The sequence below is a fragment of the Bidens hawaiensis genome, unplaced genomic scaffold (genome assembly GCF_021521415.1).
Source record: "Bidens hawaiensis isolate Kalapana, Puna unplaced genomic scaffold, B.hawaiensis_p1.1 tig00026691_1, whole genome shotgun sequence".
NCBI lineage: Eukaryota > Viridiplantae > Streptophyta > Magnoliopsida > Asterales > Asteraceae > Bidens > Bidens hawaiensis.
This window is the reverse complement of record NW_027494303.1, coordinates 136,566-149,712: the sequence shown is the minus strand read 5'-3', so window position 1 is coordinate 149,712 and position 13,147 is coordinate 136,566. Positions and strand designations below refer to the sequence as shown.

The 13,147-nt window shown below is 35.5% G+C and overlaps 1 protein-coding gene across 1 annotated transcript; it reads left to right on the top strand.

Annotated features, from left to right (window-relative positions):
- Positions 1-9,324: 9,324 nt before the first annotated feature.
- LOC143573922 (agamous-like MADS-box protein MADS2) lies at positions 9,325-12,629 on the top strand. Its single transcript, XM_077058683.1, has 8 exons — positions 9,325-9,567; positions 10,370-10,448; positions 10,534-10,598; positions 10,698-10,797; positions 11,163-11,204; positions 11,296-11,337; positions 11,420-11,562; positions 12,181-12,629. The coding sequence occupies exons 1-8, from the start codon at positions 9,383-9,385 to the stop codon at positions 12,263-12,265; spliced, it is 741 nt and encodes a 246-aa protein (XP_076914798.1). The 5' UTR covers positions 9,325-9,382; the 3' UTR covers positions 12,266-12,629.
- The last annotated feature ends 518 nt before the right edge of the window (positions 12,630-13,147 follow it).

Sequence of the window (13,147 nt, the reverse complement as noted above, 5' to 3'; positions counted from 1 at the left end):
AACTATTTCGTGACAAAGCGATTGTACAAAGGACCAAGTGTGCTCGAAATGCAAAATACTGTGAGACAAATTAACGCTCGCGATAACGACACGTATGGAATCATAACGAAATCAAAAGGCGATGGAATTCAAATTAATTTTTTTTATCTATTTTGTTTATTGAATAAGGACAAATAACTACCCATATTGGGTTGTGAAGATCGACTAATATGAATTTTGGTAATGATGGTTAATTAGGATAAAAGATTATATTATGGGTCAATGATGGTTAGTTATCATTAGCGATGCTCAATTGCTATCGAGGATGACAAGCTATGATAATGTTGGTTAAATTGTCATACATAAACACAATGAGCCCCACATGACCTAATAAAACGTATTACAACCTAATATCTTTCATTAAATACATGTATCACCCTATATGCCTCGTATGAGCCCAACCAATCTAGGTTGATTGTCATTTTTGATTGATGATTATATATTTTGGTCAACATATTGGTTATTCTTGTGTTAATGATGGTCAATACTGGATGTATACAAGTGATCCATTATGGCTTATTAAGACTTAAGACAACCTAACAAGACTCATTCATACATGCATCACCATAGTCAAGTATCGTCAATTTGGTGAATGATGGTTAATAATTGTCGTCATTAGTTAATAGTAGTCATTGATACGGTTATTCATGGCCAAATTTAGTTAATGATGCTCGATATTGATGCATATCATGTATATGTAGGAGTGATCATGGATCTTAAGACATAATATGGTAAATACGATGTGTGTCATATTAGATTCGTTTAAAGAGAAATATTTTTGTTTGTAAACTGTCAGTAAATTAACTTTTTTATAACGTCTGGAATTACCTTAATACATGATTGAGCATTCCTAAGACGGAATGCCAACCATCAACGCTCCAGATTTGACTAACACAGGATTGCCATCAATGAGGAAATCAGACCCCGTAAGAAAAACTTTGTGAGTCAGGTTTCGAACATGAGATAATAAGATCTCAAGTTTAACCATCATTGTTATGCCATTGAATCAAAAAACCAATTATTGCTAGTAAATTATTGATATATTTTATTTGTTTATAGAAATTTAATTCTATTATTTTTTTATTTTTATAATTAAAATATATTAAATTCGCTTTTAATATTTTTTTTTTCAAAATTATTTATTTTTAACATAATATTTTTATTTTAATAAGAATAATATAATTAATCCCTCCTAAATTTTGCATTTTCCCACCACGGACTCCCTTCCCTCCCCCACCCCCAAAAAAAAAATATATTTGATTTTACCAAAATTTGTATTTTCCCACCACACATACCCTCCTTTTTACAGTTTAACTCATAATCCGATAACAACCGAGCAAAAAAAGACGGAGTCGTGCGTCAAGGTTGAGACAATGGGAATCCTTAACTAATAGCTTCAAAACGAATCGTCAAAGGCCGATGATCTATCAACTGTCATCGTGAGGTATCTACTTGATCTGTTATTGTATTTAAGGTTTTTAGAATGTATAGCATACAACAATTGGATTGCAATTGGATCTTTATGTTGAAGATAATTACAGTTTTACTCGAAACATTTTCTGAAAGTTTGAGTAGTAGAACTAATTAGTTGATTAATGTATAATCAATAGTTCATTTATGATTTCTGTTAGGTGCTATTGAAGAATATTTAGCTTTGACACTACTTAATTCTTTCTCCTTAATGTGTTTATCTTAGGAAGCCGTTGTTGAGTACATCTATTTATAAAGTACATTTTAACTTTTTTTTTTGTTTTTATCTCACCAATAAACTTTCTCTATTTTGTTTTTATCTCACCAATAAACTTTCTCTCCCGTCAACTGTACGGTCCACCGGAAACGTACACATTTTGCAGTACGGCCCACTGGAAACGTACACATTTTTCACCGGAGCTCACACAAACACTCAACACTCAACGGTCCACCGGAGCTCCGTCGATATTTGCACCGGAGCTCTGTCAAACTTAATCACCGAACGGTCCACCAAGCTCAACCAAACACCCAACGGTCCACCGGAGCTCCACCACACCCACTAATCTTCGAATCTCCGGCAACTGCTACGTCAATATTTGCTCCTCCGAAAGCTTCTTGAGTAGTGACTCAGTTTTCAACCTGACGATCTCGCAACAAACACCAAGTGCACTCAATCCTAAACTTTTAATTCTTCTACAAACACGAGCTTGCCGGATCTGCTGTCGAGCCGCCTCCTGACGCTGCGTCACCACCCACGGCCGCCGTAAAAGTCGCCGGAATTGTTGGTTCACCTTGTTGGTTTGTCTAGCTCGATTCGTTATATCTCGGTGGTCTCCCGGTTGAGCTGTATCTGCCTTCATCATCTTCACGGTATACTCGTTCCTTTCTCACTATTATTATTATTAGTATTATTATTATTATTATCATTAGAACATACGTGATTCGGATCTTTGGAGTTTATTTTCATTTTAAGATCTCTTGACTATTATTGTTATTGCTACACACTATTATTATTATTATTGTTATTATTATTATTAGTTTTTGTTACTAGTATTATTATTATTGATTTGGTGTTCTATTGCTTGTGTTTGTGTGATTAGTTGCAACCATAGAGCGTAGGAACCATGACTATTACTTGAGACCATGTCCTGAAACGAGGGGTGTAGGAAAGAGTAAAGATAGGGACCGTATATTGCGTTTGGCTTCTTGGAATGTAGGAACTTTAAATGGTAAGTTGCTAGAATTGGTAGATGTGCTTAAAAGACGTAGGGTTCAGATAGCATGCCTCCAGGAGACTAAGTGGAAAGGACATAGAGGGGCTGAGTGTAATGGGTATAAGTTGTGGTACTCGGGGTCTGATGGAGCTAGGAATGGAGTGGGGTTTCTAGTGGCCAAGGAAATATACACTAGTGTGGTGGAGGTGATAAGACATAATGACAGGATTATGGTGTTGAAATTAGTACTATGAGAGGAAGTAGTGGCAGTAGTCTCCGCCTACGCGCCTCATGTAGGCCTAGGGGATCAGGAAAAGAGAGAATTTTGGGATTGCCTAGACGCAGTGGTAGGGGGCATACCTAGGGGGGAGAGGATTTGCATAGGAGGTGATTTTAATGGACACATTGGTAAGGCTAACGATGGTTTTCAAGCCGTTCATGGGGGTTTCGGTTTTGGTGATAGGAATGAGACCGGAACAGATCTTCTAGAGTTTGCGGTGGCACATGACCTAGGTATTATAAATTCTTTTTTTAGGAAACAAGATTCTCTTTTAATCACTTTTAGCAGTGGCGGACGCGACACGCAAATTGACTACCTTTTGATGAGGCAAGGAGACCGACGTTGGTGGAAGGACTGCAAAGTCATACCTGGAGAGGCAGTTGTGACTCAACATCGACTACTAGTGACAGATATAGCCTTCAGAAATAAGGTGACTGTTCGAGAGAAGAAAGGTACACCGAGAATTCGATGGGGAAATTTGAAGGATGAAAATCTCCTACTGTTTAAGGATAAACTCATGATGCATACGCGGGCTCGACTAAATGGGGACTCAACTCATATATGGGAAGCTATGGAGACAAAGATCATCCAAGTAGCAAAGGAGACTCTCGGGGTCACAACAGGAAAGACAAGTGGGCATAAGGAGTCTTGGTGGTGGAATGACGCAGTGCAAGACAAGATAAGGGACAAACAAGGATGTTTTAGGGAGCTAATGAGATGCACGAATGAGGAGGAGCGAGTGGAATTGAGGGACAACTACAAAACGGCCAAGATAGAGGCCAAGAAGGCAGTGGCGGAAGCAAAGAAGGCGGCCTTTAAACGGATGTATGAAAGTCTAGAAACAAAAGAGGGGGAACATGCTATGTTTAAGATTGCCAAAGCCAGGGAGCGTAGAAGGCAAGATCTAGGACCGGTGAAGTTCATAAAGGATACAGATGGGCATGTACTGGTCAAAGAGCAGGACATCAAGCTAAGATGGAAAACCTACTTCCACAATCTTTTTAACAATGGGACAGCTTTCCAAGAAGAACATGACAACACAAACTTTCAACGACAACAATCGAATAACTGCTACTGCCGTCGGATCACACGAGAAGAGGTGAAGGATGCACTTAGGAGGATGGGAAGGTCTAAGGCGGTTGGCCCAGACAACATACCCATCGAGGTGTGGAAGTGTCTGGGGGAGGAAGGAGTCATGTGGTTAACTACTCTGTTCAATAGTATTCTCAAATCAGGTAAGATGCCAGACCAGTGGAGGAGCAGCGTTGTAGTTCCTATCTATAAGAACAAAGGAGACGCCCAATGTTGTGGTAACTACCGAGGAATCAAACTACTAAGTCATACTATGAAGCTATGGGAAAGAGTGATTGAGGGTAGACTTAGACGAGAAACTCAGGTTACGGTCAACCAATTTGGCTTCATGCCGGGGCGTTCCACCACAGAGGCAATACACCTTATAAGAAGATTAATGGAAAAGTATAGGGAGAAGAAGCGTGATCTACATATGGTGTTTATTGACCTAGAAAAGGCCTACGACAGTGTGCCACGACAGGTGCTCTGGGAGTGCTTGGAGGGTAGAAGAGTGCCCAGGAAATACATGGAGATAATTATGGATATGTATACCAGGAGTGAAACAAGTGTCCGTGCGCCAGTGGGGGATACTGATTTCTTTCCTGTAGAGGTAGGTCTTCACCAGGGGTCAGCGTTGAGCCCGTTTCTTTTTGCAGTAGTCTTGGATGAGTTGTCAAAGTCGATTCAGGAGACTCTCCCGTGGTGCATGATGTTCGCAGACGATATTGTGTTACTTGCTGAGAAAAAACAAGATCTAAACATGAGGCTTGAGGAGTGGCGAACAACCTTAGAGACAAAAGGTTTAAAGATTAGCCGATCTAAGACGGAGTACCTCCACTGTGATTTTGGTGGGATAAACGACAATGAAGACACACAGATCACAATTGAAGGGCAGGTGGTCCCGCAGGTAACGAAGTTCAAGTATTTAGGATCTTTTGTACAGAGCGATGGGGAATTAGACAGTGATGTGACCCACCGAGTTCAGGTAGGATGGTGTAGATGGAAAGCAGCCACAGGTATATTGTGCGACAAGAGTTTCCCGACTAAACTAAAGGGAAAATTCTATAGGGTGGCAGTTAGACCTGCAATGCTATATGGAACAGATTGTTGGGCCATCAAAAAGGCACAAGTGCGGAAGATGGAGGTAGCAGAAATGAGAATGCTACGTTGGATGTGTGGGCACACAAGGCTAGACCGAATAAGAAACGTTGTGTTTCGCGAGAGATTAGGGGTGGCGAACATAGCAGACAAGATAAGAGAGTGGAGATTGAGATGGTTTGGACATGTAAAGAGAAGACAGACGACGAATTCTGTTAGATCCGTAGAAAACATTACTATAGAGGGGAGGAGGGGTAGAGGACGACCGAAATTGACTTGGGATGAGAGGATTAGGCATGATTTGATAGACCTAAACCTCTCCGAGGACATGGTTGAGAATAGGAATTCGTGGAGAAGTAGAATTAAAGTTAAGGATTTTTAGAGAGAATTGAATACCTTAGGGCTTAGACTTAACTTATTTAGTCCACATACCATAATGGTATTTCCCTTGCATATATTATTATTATTATTATTATTATTATTATTATTAGCTTTTATATAGCTGTTAAACTGTGATCTTATTATTAATATTATATTAATATTAATATTAATATTATATAATAATATTAATATTAATATTAATTTTATTATAATTAGTAGTAGTTTTTATATAACTGTTAAAATTTGATTTCCTTTATTTTGCTTTATTTTCCTTTATTTTGCTTCATACGCATGTTCTTAGAGCCGAGAGTCTCTCTGGAAGCCACCTCTTTATTCCTTTGGATAGAGGTACGGTGTGCCTACATCCCACCCTCCCCAGACCCTACTTATAGCTTTGCTGTCGGTGGGATTTTACTGGGCATGATTGATTGATTGATTGATTGATATTTTAACTTTTTTTTTTCGTCCTATTACATGATGTTCTTGGTGCATGGCATGTGTGCAGGATGATTCAGAAATTGCTGCCATGATTACAAATTGAAGAAAACTCGTATATGACTGTTGTACTCGATGAGTTTGACATGTATGCTTATTCAACTATCTTGCTAATTGCTATTTTTTTTTTATTTTTTTTTCACAATCGAAGTTTTATATAATTTACTATAAAACGATTACAATAAAGTGGCAGGCAAACGGGCAACAAGCTGCGCCGCAACCCCCTTTTGAACAGCAAAGCCAATCCTGCTAAAAACGAAGCTTTGGGACCTAGAAGCTGAGAGGTTCCGTGTACGACGCGCTGAACCCTACTCAAAAATTTCACAGCCTCTGGAGCCAGAAAACCAAATGTATCAAAGGCAAATGGTAGAAAGACATGTTGATTATCTAAATTGCTATTATACATATACAATTTTATAGGATATTATCCTGAATTTGTCATTTGTTTATCACTAGATTATTTGGAGTTGTGAAGTTAAATTTGCAAGAAGGGTCAGGACATATTATTGTGTGGATAAAGAAGAGAACTTCGAGATAACTTGTGATTTCCCCTTGATTTGCTGCCTCTTTACAAATTGTGTCGCATGTGTTTGGCAAGCGAGTTGGTGCATTATTGCTTTTTTTTGTTATATATTATTGCTCTTAATGTTTGTTATACATATACTTTTGCGCTCTATTAGGTTGGAGCTTGGAAAAATGGCAAGAGAAGTCCGTGAGTGTGGGACAAAACCGTGCTAGTGCCAACAACATAGAGCCACATAATATATCTTGGCACCCATCGGGATATATGGGATTTGGCGAGCGGTTTGATGTCTGGTTTGGTTTTAAAAACATTGGGTATGATTATTAATCATATATTGTTTGTTATATTTATTATTATATATGTTTAAGCAATTGTTAGGTACAAGTAGTTTGAGCCCAAATAGAAGAACAACTAAAAGGAAATGTAAGGCAGGAGAAGAATTATAACAATGAAAGAAACAAGTGGAAATGGTGCGTACGGAAGATGAAGAAGGGATGAAACAATTTGAAGAGTTTACTACAAAAAATTTAGTCTTCTTTAAGCTAGTAATTGTGATTTGGCAATTAAACCTTGAAGACTAGTTCTACATTGTGATACTTTTATTCAAGTTTTTGTATTTTTAGTTGTTTTGTAAAACATGTTATGATTTATATTTATCGTTTTTCATTAATTTAATTTATTGTATTTATAGTTTAATTTGAATTTTTATTGAAATGTGCATGAAAAAAATTGAAACTAATTAGATCAATCATCAATGGGTTGAAAGTGCCTGGATAAAAAAAATAATCAAAATTACAATAATAAATTACAATCATAATTAATTGTGTTGGAAATGCGTAAGAAAATCAAAACAAAAACTATTTAGATGCGTTGGAAATGCGTAGAAAAACATATAAAAATGAAGGATTAATCATAAGATTGATTTGGAAATGTGTAAGAAAGTAGTAGAAAAGTGAAACTAAATGTTTTAATTTTTAGTGTTGGAAATGCATTGGAAATTTCCAACAACATTTTTTTGTAGATAAAGTGTTGGAATATGTGTTGGAAATGCGTAGAAAAACATTTCCCACGAGGCTTTTTCCCACAACCCCGTTTTTGTTGGAAACAATGATTTCCTACGTATTTCCAACGGAAACTTGTGTAAGAAGTTGGGCAATTTTCTAGTAGTGTTGGAAAATTCAACAAGTTCGTCAAACTTCTTGTTGAAAAGCAACCATTTCAAGAACCAGACGATATCTTCGAGTACAAGTCCGAGTGCAAGTGGTGATGGAAGTAAATAAAGCAAATACCAAAAACTAGAGGGAGATTGTTGGACCCTTTTCTGTTTAAATATTTTGTATTTGTAATTCGTTACGTTTGTGTTTATGTTTATGTTTTTGTTTGTTAAACAATATCTTTGTATGTTTGGGCCTTAGGCAATTGTACTTTGGAGCCCATTAGGCCGTATATCAATGAATAGTGTGCATGAGATTACACACACTATATATTGTGTGTGTCTCATACACAAGTAACCGTTTGCGAAATACATTATCTCATACCTAAAAGTTCTCTCTTTCTTTTTTATTCTCGGCCTTAATAAACCAACAAACAAGATTCGAGATCTCGGTCCTAACTAGTTGTTTTCACCAACTAGTGTAAATGTTGATCCAAGATTACTAGTAATAGTTAGTGTTTTATTAGATCCGGTCAAGAGACCTACAAATAGTACCTTTGGGCTTTGGCAACTACCAAAATAGGGACTAACGGTGGTGCTCACAAAAAATCCGTCATACCATGGGTATCCATTGCCCACGTACCCCTTTCATCCTAAATTGGTCTCGTTTTATTTTTAGTTTGTCCTATATAAAGTAATACAAGAATACTTTGGAAGAAAATTAATAACTTTGTGCTAAAATATATGCCATACATGTATAACCGCTCACATATCAACTTTTGCTTGTGTATCCACATATAACGTACGATTAAGTTACAAGATATTCAGTGCACACAATATGAACTTGTGTAGTATCCAGTCTTATTCACAAAAAGTATGTAAGTGTTGTTTCTATACTTCCAGTATATACGCGATCATCAATTCACTTATCTAATACATTAAACATTTTTTAAATAAATAATAACAATTCCACTTTTTCTTTTTAATGTTTATCCCGATCTTACAACATCTGTACCAATTCACTTAGAGCTTGTAGGATAACGAGTATACTCTCTATTTCCTATTTTAAATCGTTTAGTATAAACGTATTTAAAATCATTCGGATAAAGAGTACCAAAGTATTTTAAAAAGATACCAAAAAATACAACAAATAAAGCAAAAATACAGCAAACCCTCGATATTGACCTGTCATGAACCGACACGTGTGACAACTATTTAAGGTTGGTAACATATGTTGATGTCTTTTATCTCTAAAGACTAATAATTCACATATAACGCACCCACACGCGCCCTCCTCCGTCGTCTATACACATAACATCACATTACACGCGCGTGAATGCGAGTGGGCTTATTCTCTTTGACATGATGCTTGCTTGTGTTCCTCAAGTAGGTTAAAACCCATTAAGCTTTGAAGATGCACACAACACCAACCCTAAATTTCATTTCTGGGTATGAATTATCAGCCCAAAATAATCACCAAAACCCTAAATAAGTCAGCTTCCAATATTTTTGTTAAGTTATTATCCAAACCCATCTTTGTTTATGTGTGTTTTTGTTAAAAAGTTGCAAGATTTGTTACATAAAGATTTGACCCCCCACTGATCTATTTCAAGTGGGTGTTGCTAAAGATTTTATTATTAATATTATTTTGAAGAATTATGGGAAGAGGGAGAGTTGAGCTAAAAAGGATTGAAAATAAGATAAACAGGCAAGTGACTTTTGCAAAAAGAAGAAATGGGTTATTGAAGAAAGCATACGAACTCTCTGTTCTTTGTGATGCTGAGGTGGCACTTATCATCTTCTCCAATCGTGGAAAGCTTTATGAGTTTTGCAGCACCTCAAAGTATGTGTTTTGTTAGATCTGAGATGGGTCATGTGTTTCTTGATATATATATAGAGAGAGAGAGAGATAGATAGATAGATATATATCATGTGTGTGATGAGCTAAAAGGTTTCATTTTTGCTCATTTGTATATTTTTTGTAATTAGGGTAATTAGTCATATGGAGACTAAGTAGATCTTGTCTTTATGAATCTAAAAAAGAAAGTTGAAGAAAGAAAGTAAAATATGTAAAAAAGAAACAAGAAATGTGATGTGGATCTTTTTCTTCAACGTATAATTTGAAAACAATGAATTACCTTTTGGTTCTTGAATAATAACATATGATTTTATAACAACAAAAAGATTTTCAATGTAAGTCTGGTCACCTTTTAAATCACCACATCCATCAGTCTTGGTCTTGACCATTTTTTTTTTTTTTTTGTTTTTTTACATTTCTTTATGATTTACTTTAGGGGTTATAAGTCTTGTTTTGCATCTTAGGTTAAAGCTTCATTAAACTAACTGAAAAATCTTGGTGGGGATTAGAGCTACATCTTCATTAAATTCATAGCTGATGAACCAAATTGTTTAATATTATATATTATCTTGGAACCCTAATTGTCAGCACATTTTTTAAAACAAAGATTGCTTCAACAACAGATAAGGTTTGTCTTTCTTTTCAGATCAATGTGACATGCTTTATAAACCACTATCCAAAACTCATTGGTTACTTACATTGTTTTGTTCATGATGATATGGTTAATTAAGTTTTAATTTTATTTTAAACCTTTTCTTTGTTTTGAACTAATATTCATGTATTTCAGCATGCTCAAGATGCTTGAAAGATATCAGAATTGCACATATAGTTCAATGGAAATTAATGGAACTACCAATGATGCTGAGGTATAATCCCGCGATCCTTTTACATTATCATGGATTATATAATTAAGTAGAGTTTTCTTTTACTGATTTATGTTTGATCGTGTAGCAAAACAGCTACAAGGAGTACATGAAACTGAAAGCTAAATACGAGTCGCTACAACAATATCAAAGGCAAGTAGCGCGTGGGTGCAAAAGAAAGATTGAATATTTAGAAGTTTAATAGTAAACACTGATCGATATATGTTGAATCTTGAATGTGACATATCACAGGCAATTTTTCGGGGAGGATCTAAGCCCGTTAACTCTTAAAGAGCTTGAACAACTCGAGCGCCAACTTGACTCTACTTTGAGGCAAATCCGGTCCATAAGGGTATTCTTAGTGTTTTTTTAACTGAACTTTAATACCTAAGAGGGTGTTTGAATGTCTATAGCCAAACACCCCTCAAATAGTTCTTTACAAATTTAAAGACTTTGAAGGAACTTTGAATTTATGTAACGGGGTTATTTGGATGTTTGTATCCAAACACCCCTAAGATAAACTCAATGTTCCTTATATGTTAAAGGACTTATAAGAAACTTCAAATTTATCTGATTTGGATGTCTATATCCAAACACCGATTCAAGTAAATATAAAATTCCTTACAAGTCTTGATTCAGATCTTTTATTAAACCTATAATCGGTAGATTATTATTGAAATTTATCAACATTTGTATAATTCTAAGCTTAATTTGCAGACCCAATCAATGCTAGACCAGCTTTCGGATCTTCAAGTTAAGGTATAGTAGCTCTAAATGTAAATTTAACATCGTGGTCATAAAATTGTATGATTTACATAAGTCATCACAAATAAATGTATGAGACTTGCAGGAAAGAATGTGGGTTGAAACTAACAAAGGCTTGCAGAATAAAGTAAGAAGATTAATGGATCCATAAAATCACATTTATTACAAAATAATATAAGCAAAATTGACTCAAAGTTGTGTTGTTGCAGCTAGAAGAATATTATGCAGAAGCAGGACCATCATGGGCAGGAGGTGAAAATGGTAATTCATTTGGACAACATCAGAACCAGGAACATCATCCTCAACATGAAGGCTTCTTTCAGCCTCTTGACTGCACCAATTTGCAAATCGGGTAATTATCGAGACCAAGATTATCAATCTGTATTTCCTCATATATTAATTGCATTCCAACTTTTAGATATTCCCATGAAATTCATACATATATCCTTGGTATAAAAAGGCGTGTCCAACACACGATGCATTTAGTAAAACGCATCAGGGCAAAACGGGGCGTCTCGTTTAGTTTTGGGTCAAACTTGGTCAAATTAGGGTAAGCAGAAGGTTTATACTGAAAAACGAACGTATGTAATGTTTAATAATCGATGAAACATTGATTAGAGATGCAGCTTCTGGTTGTAACTAAAGTTTTTTCTATTGCACATAGATGCGAGCCTCACACTTTTTTAAGCCGAGCATATAACAACAATTTTCTTATAGGGATAATTATAACTTCCAAACTTAACTATGATTCGGTGATTGAAGGTAATTTAGTCATTTCACTTATAATCCATATTCATGAAGTGCAAAGTTGGAATTTTTATGAAAGATAATACGAGGGTAAGACGCGGGGATGCGAAACTTTCAGATAATATATTAATATTATGTGAACATTTATGAAAGATAATGACTTTTAACACTCAATGATCAGATTTGGGAAAGCCTAATTAATCTTTTAACTCTAAATCTACAGGTATAATCCAATAGGTTCAAGCCAATTGACAGCATCAACAAGTGGACAGAATGTGAATGGAATAATACCTGGATGGATGCTTTGACTTTGACTTTGGTTTGGGATGGTCAATGAAGTTGCAAACTGGTCAATTTTATCCTTTTTTTTTTTTTGTGATATAGTATCTACAATAAAGATGATATATATTTAATGATTTTGTATGTATTATGGGGATATGTAAGAACCAACCTTTTTTTCTTGAAAGTTGTTTTTGTTTGCACATTTTAGGGTGGTTAACTGCATCCTAGCTAGCTCCTCAAGACTGGTTGTTTGTCCTTTTATTTTTCAGTTTTTGGATTTTGATTTTACTAGATTTTGGAAAATGTTACTTCTGAATGGTTCACTTTGAATTATAATACGTATGGTTTTTATATGTTGTGTAAACATATGATTTAATTAAAATTTTAACCCAAAAGGGGCTTCAGAACATATCAACCCTTAATCGGTAGCCTTACGTGTGGGTTATGATATGTTAAAACTTAATAGTTAAACCCTAGTAACAGATATAGATTCGGAAATAAATGAAAGCTCAAAGAGTTGATTAAGGGCATGAGGCGTTGGTAGTTAAGATTCGAGATTTTTATAGTCTATGGTATTAATTTCGAAACTTGACTCAATGCTTTTTGTCTACACTAGTAAACTTCTCCTTTTTGATGGGTGAGTCACGCGGGGAGTGTCAAAGTTAGTATGGACGATTGGCATCACGTCGAATGCTGGTATTCTCGCGTATTGGAGCTAGTTCCAAATGTTGTTCAAAATTTTTTTTTGAAATAAAGATATAAATCATTTCAGATTATGATTTAGAAAACTAGATATATTGTGTCATATTTATTTGTAAATGTTTAAACTTCATATACACCGATAGTACGTTTTTATTAAAAGCAAGACTTGATTGTAACAACTAACAATAATGATAATTTGATCCAAA

What these genes read in the sequence shown, in the direction of transcription:
- LOC143573922 (XM_077058683.1), top strand. Translation starts at nt 9,383, where the DNA reads ATGGGAAGAGGGAGAGTTGAGCTAAAAAGGATTGAAAATAAGATAAAC. An exon ending in TCGCTACAACAATATCAAAG is followed by an intron (nt 10,599 to 10,697) that starts GCAAGTAGCGCG and finishes GACATATCACAG; the next exon opens with GCAATTTTTCGGGGAGGATC. An exon ending in ACAAAGGCTTGCAGAATAAA is followed by an intron (nt 11,338 to 11,419) that starts GTAAGAAGATTA and finishes GTGTTGTTGCAG; the next exon opens with CTAGAAGAATATTATGCAGA.